The 12,575-nt window shown below is 41.6% G+C and overlaps 1 protein-coding gene across 3 annotated transcripts in view; it reads right to left on the reverse strand.

The window, feature by feature from the left end:
• Positions 1-535: 535 nt before the first annotated feature.
• The window catches only part of LOC121089916 (vacuolar protein 8-like), a 32,812-nt gene continuing 20,772 nt past the window's right edge, over positions 536-12,575 (reverse strand). For all 3 annotated transcript variants that reach the window (XM_040597712.1, XM_040597711.1, XM_040597710.1), the window contains 6 exons: positions 12,313-12,446; positions 8,085-8,213; positions 5,883-5,997; positions 4,821-4,955; positions 3,477-3,602; positions 536-2,674 (listed from right to left, as the gene is read on the reverse strand). In XM_040597712.1, coding sequence (XP_040453646.1) covers positions 2,553-2,674; positions 3,477-3,602; positions 4,821-4,955; positions 5,883-5,997; positions 8,085-8,213; positions 12,313-12,446 — 761 coding nt within the window. In that variant the 3' untranslated portion in view covers positions 536-2,552. The remainder of the gene's footprint in view (positions 2,675-3,476; positions 3,603-4,820; positions 4,956-5,882; positions 5,998-8,084; positions 8,214-12,312; positions 12,447-12,575) is intronic.

Consider the following 12,575-nt stretch of genomic DNA (forward strand, 5'->3'; position numbering starts at 1 on the left):
AAAGCTTACAGGGATAACATTCAGTGAGTTAATTTCGGTACATCACAACTACTGGGTTGTTCACCATTAGTTTTGCTTGTTTCACATGTCTTTTCTCTCTTCATTCCCTATGATTCATTATTTTCTTTCTCGTTAGACCTTGAAATAATGTTTGCAATTAAGTACCTAAGAATACAGATATAGGACAGATTATAATGTCACTGCTTAACGTTGCACTGATTTTCTTTTTGGAAAATGATTTGGTTACCCAAAGAGGTGGCCTGAAGTTTGAGATTTTCTGATTTTGTTCCTAGCTATGTCATTCAGCTTTCTGTAGTCCTCTGTTTTAATAAGCCCAACTGCCCACAGCTGAGCACATGGGTGTTTCACATGAGGTTTCAAAAAAAAAAAAATTCCTGTTACAGCAGTATGCCATTTTCAGTATTCATGTGTATCTGAAGTCTCTGTCTCCCTGTTCTTTTTACTGCACCGCAGAGAGGCTTTTGAGTATGTTTTTGGTTGGGTTTGTTGTTTTTGTTTGTTTGGTTTTTTTAAAAAAAAAACAGTACTACTGGAGAGAACTTGCAGTTATTGAAAAGAATCATTAACAGAAATGCCTCCCCCAAGCACCAAAGCTAAGCTTAGAGATTTGGGCCACAGTAGTAAAATGCAATGTTGAGATCTTCATTGACAGAATTATTTTTTTATTATTATTATTAATCTTTTATTCCATGTTTATATCCAGTAGCAGCTCTAAAGCTCTACAAGCACGTAAGAGTTATACCATGGTCAGAAATAGCTCAAAAGACAATGTGCTGGTTTTGGCTGGGGTAGAGTTAATTTTCTTCACAGTAGCTGGTATGGGGCTGTGTTCTGGATTTGTGCTGGAAACCGTGTTAATAACAGAGGGATGTTTCAGTTATTGCTGAGCAGTGCTTACTGAGCCAAGGCCTTTTCCGCTGCTCATCCCCACCACCACCACCAGCGAGGAGGCTGGGGGTGCACAAGAGGTGGGGAGGGGGCGCAGCCGGGACAGCTGGCCCCAGCTGACCAGGGGGGTATCCCATACCGTATGATGTCATGCTCAGCATACGAAGCTCAGGGAAGAAGGAAGGGAGGATGTTTGGAGTCATGGTGTTTGTCTTCCCAAGTAACCACTACGTGTGACGAGCCCTGCTTTCCTGGAGGTGGCTGAACACCTGCCTGCCCATGGGAAGTAGCAAGGGAATTCTTTGTTTTGCTTTGCTTGTGTGCACGGGTTCTGCTTTACCTGTCCGTTAAACCATGACAGACAGGAAACTCTTCTGAGACGTTTTCATAAGAAACGGTGCTATCTGGGAGCAGAAGTTTGCCTTAAGAGTAGTTCCAAAATTTCAACACTCCAGCCAGTTGAACATGAAGCTCCAGGAGGATTCTTCTATTTAAAAACAAGTGTATTGATCAAAGGTGAAATTTGATTAGTAACAGATGATGGTGATTATTAGACTTTACTGTTCTCTTGCAATTAAAACCTACATTAAACAATGTAGTGCCCCATAATTTCAAGGCTGTGTGCTACACTTCTTTTCCCCTCAAAAATACTGTTATGATTGGCTAAAAGATCTGTGAGACCCTCTTTCCTCCTGGAAGAGGGGGAAGGGGAGGTTGTTCAGTATCCTGTATATATATAAGAAAATTAGTTGAATTTAAACATATTACTACTTTTTTTCTGTCCTTTAACTCCTTTCAAAACGAAGTATCAATATCAAAATATAGTATCAATTCCTAATTTTGCCAAATATGTTCATTTTTACCCTGTTGCAAGTACCTTTGGAAAGAATGTACCATTTGCAGAATGCAGATTTCTGTATTCAAACACATCTCACCCAAATCATTCATCGTAGCTGCTGTATTCTGAACACGTATGCAACATTTACCTGCCTCAGCGTGCCTTTGCTCTTCTGCTGGAGAGTAGTGCCTGCACTGCAGGCAAGGATCAGCCTTAACACTTGCCCTATTCTTGTTTCTTACAAATTTCTTTTAATTTCCGAGTTGTCTCTCAGCAGTTATTTCCTGTAGTAACCTGTTATATTTGTTTGCCACTTTTATATTATGTGTTAATTCTATTATTTTCTAAAGTCAAATCCCTGGAGTGTGTTCTGGAATAAGGGACATGAAACAGAAACAAAATCAAGATGAATGCAGGGTAACATGTGTACTTGAGAGGTGCCTCTTGAGTAGAATCGGCCTGTTAACATGATAAAACCTCACAAACACTGGGTTTTTTGGGGGAGGAGGAGAGGTGTGAGCAAACAAAAACAAACCATGGAAGATTAACCAAGTGTAACAGGTGTTCTCCAAACCATTGGAAGGAATGTAGCCTTAGTCCTCGAGCACACTTCAGCAGCCAGCCAAAGTGTTCAAGGGATTGTCTTTTGACCTGCTCTGATTCTTGTTATCAGAACATCTCTTTTGTATGATGAAACTGCAAGTAACAGGAAAACTTAAACTACAGGAAGCAATGAAAAAAGTTGTCTTCTCTGAAAGTTCAGGCTCTTGGACTTCGTAAGTTGTCATAAGCCATCCAGCTTATATTAACTGTCTTCGTGGCAAATAGCTGCCCTAAGGAGCTCTTGAGTTTCTTCTGTTTGTTGACGGACTTGCTCAAGGAGTTTGGCTATTTGGCTTTTTCTGAATGCTAATGAAAATTCTGGATCTGAAGAGGAAAAACAAGTGTTAGGCAATCTGCTGTTTTCCCCTGTATTTTAATGGAGGTGCTTAGAAAGCTTGTATGTCAGGTTACGTGCAGTTGATGATTCTTATTACAGTGTAAAGTATAGAACAATATTCTACCACACAAAGCACATACAAATCCAGTTTTCATCCCTATGACCCTTCAAGACTGTTTGCTGCTAAATTCTCCTGGTCCAGACATCTAAACCTCAGTTTGCCAAATTCAGCCTATTAATAAGGCAGGCTCTGGCTCTACATATGTGAAGATACATGCTATCTACATTTATTACCATATTACAGCTCCCATCTGTACTCAACTTCTACCCAAAACCAAAAACACTAATGAGAAAGGGAAAAAGAAAAACTAAGGAACAGTATGTTAAGTAGGAAAGAGATGTGAGATTTCTCAGTTTTAATACTAGCTAATCATGCAATTTGCTTGTTTGCTTGCTTTATCAAAATAAACTAAATTCATATTTGAAAAGCTTTTAGGTTGCATCTAGTGCCAGACATTATTATATTAGATAACAACAGAAAGCCTTTGGTTTTAAAGCAAGCAAACAAAAATATGCTGCCTTGACCATTATACTCTTCATTACTTAAAAACAGGTAAGGTAACGGCTACCCTTGAGATTATTCTGTTTGCTTAAGTGAACCGAGCCAGTCCCCAGAGGAAGCTGCCCAGCACCGTGATTTTTGCTATAATGCAGTGCCTGTTTCCCACTGACGGGAGTAGGCAGCGTCTGGCAGCATGCTGGGGGCTCATCCCAGCATGAAGGACCTACCTTCCCGCAGTCTGCAGAACGTAGCGATGCCCAGCTGCTGAAAGCGGATCTCTTGGTGGGTAAGAAATTTCTTGAGGTAGGCCTGAATATCTCCGATGTGACACTTCAACAAAAGCATTGTTTTTTCTGCATAATCAGGAGAATGACTGGAGATCAATAAAACATTTTGAAAACTGATTTTTGTAATAACATTTCAGGTCATTATGACTTGCCTACCTTCAGCTACAACCAATGTTACTGCAAAGAACAGCAAAGAAGTTCCATGTACTATAGCCTCTATTGCTGATACTTCAGGTAAACAAAACGCTGAGTGGGCTGCTGTGCTAGGAAGCTGGTCCTCGTGCGAGGTGCATGCTGATTGACAGACTGATCAGCCTGATGTGCTAACCTATCCATCAAGTGATTGTGCTGTTGGACTCTGTTCGCTACTTGACAGTCTGCCCTGTTGCAAATCCTCCATGGTAGAACTCAAATAGGTTTGTGATGAGTCTCCAATAAGGGAAAAACACAAACTTCAGTTTCTCTCGCATCTAAAATCTAACCATGCTTTTCTAGAAACCATGGTAAGAATCACCTGAACACCTTTTTCTTGCAAGTCTTAAAGAGTCTCGTCTGCATAGGATGAGTATATTAAGCTATGTAATGTTTGTTTCTGCAGGTAAAAATAATGTTCTTTTCATTCTCTCTCACTGAAACTTAAAAAAACAGACTGCGTTTTTAAAAGCCACTTCACTGCTCCCGCTAATCTAGTCTACAATGGCAACAGCAGTGTCTGGTTCGGTAAGGTGCTTTCCTCTTGCTGGTCAGGGACCAGAGCTGAACTAAAATTCTGGAACACAACCACCCCATTGGAGTTGCCTCTACCAACCTCTGCTCCCATCTGTGGGGAATGCTATCACTTCGGATACACCAGAAGGAGGGTCAAACAGATGAAACGATGACTCTTGTCTGAAACATGTTCTCATCTTTCCCTTGGTAAGGAGTATTTTACACTTGCCCACCTTCCTACTTACGCTGTTTTTAAGGACTTCAGAACTGGCTACAGACTAGACCTGCAGAATGGTAGTGCTTGAGGAAGGCAACAAACACCTGAATCAGATCTTTATTTATGGTCCATTTTCATCCCTGGGCTTTCTCATGCACTCAAGCACTCTGTTATGAGTATTTGAAGGGTGACTGCAGGTGCTTTTATGCTAACAAATTTGTAGACACCAGACAGAGGATGCTATAGGAATGTAAAGGTTGCTTGGTGCCTGACAGTTAACTCGTTTGGGAAAAGGCTCATTTCACTCCAGCCAGCCATAAATCTCTTTGGAAGCACAGTTAATGCTGTGTGACAGTTACCGTGACCTATCATGTGCTGGATGATGGAGGCAGCATGGAAGGATGGCTCGGTATGTTCCAGATGGCCAGCCAGTCTCACTAAGCACTTTGTCAAGGGTTCATCCATCCATTGGACCATGCGTAACGTGGCTCCTTCTGGAAGACAGAGAGGTAAGAGAGTAGTCTGTAAACTGAAAGTCTAGTATTGAAGAAATGAAGGTGAGAGGTCTGCCAGAAACCATACTGCCTAAATAGGAAACCCTTCATGCAGCTGGAGAAGCAAAATAAGTGCTGAACTTGTGCAGTAAGTATGTTTAGGTTGTAAAAAAGGGTCGTGTCCTGAGGTTATGCTCTCAGTAAGCTAGGGCCACAGATGTAATTCATAGAAAGGCTGATGGATTTTTATTCTGTTGGCTTTGTGTTCTCAAAGAATGGATGAATCACTTCGTGAATGAGATCTGCTCTTGCTTAGTGGGCTCAGTCTGCCCAGCAGCTGCTGGGCACCTCCTGCAAAATTAAATGTGACATGTCACCAGTTGCATGGCAGTTAAAACAGATACAAATGATGAAAAATTCGACAAAGAGTATCCAATGCTGGAGCAGGCTGGGAAAATTTACACTGATCCCCTCTGCCATGAGAAGAGCCGTACCTTCCACAGGTGCGAATCTGGGATCTCTTGTAAAATCTATGTGCAAAAAAAAATTAAAAGAGAAAGCCACGTTGTATTTTAGTCTTTCTCTTCTTATATTAGTTCCTGCTATTGTGAAATTAATTCAGCTGGAGAAACTGGGTGGCATTACAAGTAAAGTAGACAGGCCGCACACAGCAGTGAAGTTCAGCACAAAGAATTTTGAGTAAAAAATTTTAAGCAGTTCAACAGAAACAAGCACTAACAATGGCGCGCACGTGTCCTGCCAGTGAGTCAGATCTTGCACCTCTTGAAGCTTACAGCAAAACTCTCCATGAATTTAAAGGGAAAGACCTGGGCTGTACATTGCCGCTGTGCTTCATCATCATTAGGATTAATAAAGGATACATACACTTCTCAGATTAAGCTATTTATAGTGGGGTTGCTTCCCTACCTTGCTTTGCTAGCTCAGCAAGGCAAGATGTCACATAACAAAGAGAGTCTTCTTGAATGCTGGTAGAAAGCATGGTCTGGAGAAGACCTTCAACACATGGGCTTTCAGTGATTCTCTGCAACAAGAAAGAGACTCACGTTTAGCACTTCCATTATGTTTTAGTGGTGTCTGAGGACTTCAGAAGCACTGACCAACTAAGCAATACTGAGGGCTAAAACATCGATAATGGAAACATCTCCTGCCAGAGCTACAACCACCAGGTGCAAACACTTTGGATTGTTCAGAGATCACCTGATTTTAGGCATTCTCAGGGCTTGCTCTGTGGGATGTTCTTATGATCACAGATCACTCTGAGCTCAGAGACTTCCCTGAGCTACTGCTGCTGTACCAGGCTGTATGTTAGTATTAAGATGTCATTTGCTCAAGTCTTGCTGCAGAGGTGAATAAGCTGAGTGCTCCAGGGCAAAGCATTGGGAAACGTGGACATTTTTCTATTTCTTTTATTGCCTCCAGGGCTTTGAAAACTTTCTGGTGTTGAAATGCTCTCATCTGCAGAAATATGAGCTGACCTCTCACTAGCAAAGGTGAGTTCTGTTTCTGGAGGGAAATGTTAGGAATTAAACATTTCTGTGTATCCATTATTTTTTAGGTTGAATCTGCTATGCTAAAAGTAGTGTTGGACAGCATGTCTCTGTACTGGGATATATATTTTAAAGAGTAAGTTAAAAGAAAGGAGATTTAGCCTGTAGCTGACCTGGATAAAAAACACATGAGGCCAAGAAATGAGTCCTGAATGAGTTACCTGGAGGTGACTGCTTATAGTGAAGTTGAATCACAAAGTTATCGGCTCTCTGGGAGGTCCTAATAATGAAAGCTGCTCACGCTTCCATAAGGGAGCTCAGGTGTCTATCAACAAAAGGCACTGTCATTTTTTGTGTGCTCATTTTATGCTGTAGTTTTTTAACTTGCTGCTTAGAGGCTGAAGCTGGATTCAAGACTGCTGCCTTTCAAGCTCCCATACTCTGTTCATGTCCTGTTGGTATAAAACCTTTTTTTCCTCTTGTGCCAAGGACTCATGTATTTTAGGGATGGTTCCTTAGAACTGACCCTGGAAACCTGGCACTCCTACTCATGGCTGTGGATTCACTTATGCAGTGAGAGCTAGGTACTCTATACATTATAAAGTTTTATGAAGGTGAATCAGCTTCCTGTTGATAACAGAACAGTCACAGGTTTTACGTGACAAATATGGCGATTTTTTTAAAGCAAACTTTGAAAGGATGGTCCATTTCTACTTTTACTCTGGGCTGTCAAGTTAGAGGGAATCTATTTCCCTGCAAAAAATGGATTTCACAATTATCAGAAATTCATGTAATTCTTATCTTAGTATAAGTGACAAAAAATATTGGAAATAGTTTTCCTTTTGGCTGCTTTAAATCTCTGGAACTAATGGTAATTGGATCATGAACAAAGAGGAAAAAAGGAACTGAGTCTCCAAAAGTGTGTATTAGAAAGTGGGGCAAAGCAGAGACAAGGATTTGGGTTGGGTTTTCCCCCCAGTATTGATTGTTACTAGTGGTACTGTTTGATCAAGGTACTCTTAAAAGGCAGGGAGAAAGGAAATGTATCCATTGGTAAGGATTGCATTAGAAGCAAAGTCAACAATAGAGGTCTTCATAGCATCTCAGCACAATTAGTATCTTGCCAACCAGCAAAAATGTACGTTCAGTATCTGGGGTTATATTAAAAAAAACTGGCAGTGAAATTAGATCAGTGTTGAACACCGTAAGTGGATAACTAAGGGCAGCCAAAGAGTAGGAGTTAGGAAATAAGGATTCAGTTTATAACAAACCTCGGTATTTCCTGGATGGTTTCTTTAATTAGTATGGAATGTCTTTGCTAGAAGTATGTTTTATACCTGTGATGCAGTTATTCAAATTAGGTAACCACATTATTCATAGGAAAAATTAGACATTTCTTATTTTCATTAGCATTTTTGTATTATTTTAGGAAAATATGAGTAAAACCCCCTTTCATTATGGCACATCAGATCCTTTTATTCATACAGACAATTTTGTGTAGAGTATCCTTGGGGTATGTTTCATTTAAAATTATTTTTTTTCTGTGGGTAATGCAGATTTGATGTAAATATAAGTGCAAACTCCCAGGGTATAGTTCCATTAAAAAGTACTGGGTACCTACCTGTCTGTTTTTGGAAAGGCTCAGGTTTTTGATGATACAAGCAGCATGGCCAACAATCACAGGGTCTGTTTTGTGTGCTGACAGCAGCATCCCCAGGCTCTGCAGTAGCTCCGCACATGCCAGAATGTCCTGAGAAGAGCAACTGGTATCTCAGTTACATCCAGTACAGACAACACAATGCAACAACTGTGGATGGATAGACAGATCTTAGCTCTGAAAGAAAAGCATTACTTGGCTCATTTAAACCAATGGTGTAGCAGCTGGGTCCAGTGCTTTTTCTCTCAAAACATGGTCTACTGACTGGCACTGATCTACAGAGCACTTGCTATGTAAAGCTGGAGTCTTTCGGTTCCAGTACTTTCGTTTGTATCAAACGCTTCCCAGAGGTTGTTGGTAGTCAGGGGAAGGATGTGTGATCCTGACTGGAAGGAGAAGTGGTCAGGGTAGGTGTGAAAGGCAAAAGTACACAGTGAAGTAGCAGCAGTGGTGTGTCCTTGAGTACCTCGGCAATTTACCTCACCTACAATAATGGACCATATATTTAGATCAGTTTGTAATCGGGCATCACTTTAGTCACACGTTCTGAACAGCATCTTCCGAGTTTATAAATACATTTATCTGCTGTCTGATGGATGTTCTAGAGGGACTTTACTGAGTCCTTCTCTCTGGGAATGTGGTCTTCCTCCAGTCACCGCTAATACTAATTGAATCAGATCTTCTGAGTTTGGATTACTGCCCAGGTAGTTTCCTCAATAACACTGTGGATTAAGGAGGCACGGCTGTTCTATAAAAGAAACCTGATCTCAACAGGCTCTGGGTGGGGTCTGCAGTTAAAAGCAAAAGATTTCCCTTTGGGAGCATTTTTTCTTTTAGTCTCTTTCCCTTAGGAATTTTGAGTTCTTTATACCATTCTTACATTTGTTAGCAATTAACTATATTATTTTTGCTACTTAGAAATTAGAATTTGAGACGTTTCAATTAGCGAGAGTGTTCAAGACAAAACAAATCATTGCTACTATATACAGTTGAGAAAATCACATAATTCTGAAACCTGTGAAATGTCAGGATCACTGAAGCAGTGCTGAAAGGCAGATGTCTTTAAGAATTAGTTTAGCTTGCATCTTGCTTTCACTTAGGTTGAATTGCAAAAGTGCATCTTATTTTCTTTTGATATCAGCTGACATCTTCACGTACATTCATTTTAAGCACTGCCACAACCAGCAATCCTAAAATAAAACATGAAAATAGATGGAAAGGGCAGTGCTGTGCCTAAACTCAGGGCATTTAAAGAAACCTATATGCAGATATAGCTGTACATTTTCTCTGGTTTTATTTTTGCTTCCCTTCAAAGGAAGAAATAATATAATTTTAGATAATCCAGTTAAATTACCATCGGTGACTGTTCTATGCTTCTGGACTAACTGTCCTCTTTTCTGTATAATCCCATCAACTAACAGTACCCTTATTTGATTTGCTACAGCCTGAGAGGAGGAAATTTTCTACGGACTATAAATGAACTTTCTAATATATAATGACTTCCCTGCTGAGCTCTTCCATTTATTTAGGACCTACATTAGCAAATGATATTACTCTAAATTTTGCTGAACCTCTTTTTTTGGCTGGCATATGGTTGGGATCCAGATTTTGTTTTCTGGCTCAATCCCACACAGCATGAAGGAATCATGAGAAAACTGAGTAAAAATGGATCTGGTGGCTCAGATGGATATTGATCTCACCTCTCCCAAGACTAAAAAAAAAAAAAACAAAACAACAAAAAAAGCACACCAAGGAAAAGCGTTCCAGAAGCCACTGCACTTACAATTGCAATGCTGCACTTGTACCCCTTATCCAGGGTTTTCTTGCCAAGATAAATATTATCCCCTGTTTACCAGGTAGCGAGATGGGAATGCGAAGTTATTTTGTACCTGGAGTGGAAAATCGGTGGCATCATCTGGAATAGACGGATGCCTGCCATCCTGACTTCCAGGTCTTTGCTCAAAGGAGTATGATTTAAATGGCTGTTTTCTTACAACACTTGACTCTTTCTTTAGTGTTTCAGGGTTGTGCTGTCCTTGGGAGAACTGAATAAAGTTCCCCCTGCAAGAGGGAAGTTTTCAAGTGCTTGCCGGGAATTGCGTTCAACAGCCCAGCCAGGGGATCACAAAGAAGAGGCTTAAGCAGGGAGAGGAGCTCCTGTGAAGCATTCCTGGGGGTTTGCTTCATGGTAACGAAAGGGCAGATGAATTCTGCCCTATTGTATCCTCGGTAGTATTTGTAATAATTCAAGCCTCACTTGACTTGGTTGTAAAGATTAGCTTTGTTTGGTGGTTTGTTTTCCAACAGCTGTTCCCATGGAGAAGTCCCTCTTTCACTCACAGAGTATTCAGCCCGAGTTGGAGAAAGAAACCTTGAAAAGATTTGAAAAACAGGCCAGAAACGGCCTGGAGGTGGGGAGGCAGGATATGAGTGAGGAGAGGTCAGCCTCTTCTCAGAGTGCCCAGGGCTCACTTGCACAAAGCAGCAACATTCAGTAGTCAGGGACAGCCGTGTTTGCTCACTAAAACAAATTTGGAGACTCGGATACTTCTCACTGGAGAATAAACCCCCAAGGGCAATGCTTTGCTTTCCAGCCTCCTGCTGCTGACCCTGTTCCCCCATGCAGGATGGGCTGTTTCACTGCTGGTGTAACAAGACTGAGCTCCCAACACCTTTGTTCCCACTGACATGGTGCCATGTGCCCCTTGTAGCTGGGGGGCTGAAGCACTGGTAAGGACACGTTTCAGGATCGGGGAGGAAGGGAGCTGTGGATACTCTTTGCAGGGAGAACAAAAAGTGCAAATGGTGTTCGGAGGCAAGAAAAGCAAATGTGGGTGGGGACAATGTTCCAGCATAATGCCTCACACTGAGTAACATTTTTACCCTGCAAATAGCCTCCAACTAACTTAATGTATTTCAATTGTAAGCTTGTTGAGAGCAAATTGTGTTTTGATTGCATGAGGCAGTTTGACAGGCAATGAGGGTGTTTGGTGCGAATGTAGCCAGCACAAAACCTACAAACCCACAGTGCCTTTGGAAAGCTGCGTACGTGCAACTGAGATGTAAGGACATCAGGCTTCCAATATCCGGAGGAAATTTCAAATCAAGCTGAGCGTATTTCAGCCACGAGGAGCCCCTAAGCCCAGCTGTGGTTACTCAGACTGTCTGTCACTACTGCTTAAAGCAACGTGGCAGGAAAGGTTCTCACTTTTTTTTTTTTTTTTGCTTTATCTACCCAAACTCTGACTCTCTTAAAAGGTTATTGTTAGCTTAAGACACCTATCAAAAACCATTTCATATCCACGTTCCTCAGGATGTTTTTAATTACTGTAATGGAAAAGCACATTTAAAAATCATAATAATTTGTCAGTTTACTACCTACTGGTTTTGCTGTTTTACGCAGAGAGGATGAAAGTACAGTGTTAGTACTGTAGTACTAAAGTACTGAAGGAGTGCCTGTTTTGTTTATTTGCTGTAGTTTATTTCTAGTCAGACTTCTCCATGTATTTGCATAGTGTTGCATGGTTAATGGTGGTGTTTACCCTGAACATGGGCAAAAGAACCGTTCTGTAACAGATGCGATGAGACACAGGAAAGTCCTAGTGAATTAGCTAAAGAGAGACAGGACTTCAAATTGTATGCACCTCCCTTTCTGCCTTGATCCAAATTTAAAAGATGTTGAATTTATGCAAAGGTACTCTTAAGTAACTGTCCATGTAAGAAAGGGTTTTTTTTGCACTTTATTTTGCACTGATGCACTTTAAATGCACGCATTTAATTGGTTTATCTGCTTTTCAGTGTGAAGCTTTGTTACCAAGGAATAACTTCCTCAGCTGCCCCTATGGTTACGGTCCCTCACGATGCTATGCAGTGTCCATGCACCCAAGGTGTCAGACACCCATCTGCTCCTCTGCCCTTCCCTTGGTCCCCTTACAGGCGATCTGATTAACTACAGGATCCTTTGGATCCCGCTCAACACAACAGGTAGGCTCCTCAGGTAGTTAGTGACAGCGGAGGTGCACCAGACAAAACCTTGTTACTTTGGGCAGGTGACAGAAGGGTTGGGAAGTCTCACAGAGCCTACTGGTCATTCTCAAAATGAATTTGTATGCAGTTTTGCCATAATGGAGCATGACACTAGGTGGTGGCTAGAACTACGCTTTCCCCTCTGGTCTTGGGAAATGACCCCTACCTGGTTGTGTGGGTGTTGAGACAGTATCCAAAGCAGAGCGATGGAGGCACGGCACACGTCCTCGCTGCCAGATGCCAGGAGAGAGCGCAGCTTGGACAGGACATCCTCAGCAACCATCTCAGCCTGGATGTCTGCTGGTTTGGGAAGACAACCAAGGTCAGGGAGCTTCACAGCACCATGAGGAGGCATTCTGGCCCCAACTTCAAACACTTCACTGTGCCTCAGTGTAGAGGGGACCTTGCCGTCTCCTTGGGCTAGGATAA

Source organism: Falco naumanni, chromosome 6, assembly GCF_017639655.2.
Source record: "Falco naumanni isolate bFalNau1 chromosome 6, bFalNau1.pat, whole genome shotgun sequence".
Taxonomy (NCBI): Eukaryota; Metazoa; Chordata; class Aves; order Falconiformes; family Falconidae; genus Falco; species Falco naumanni.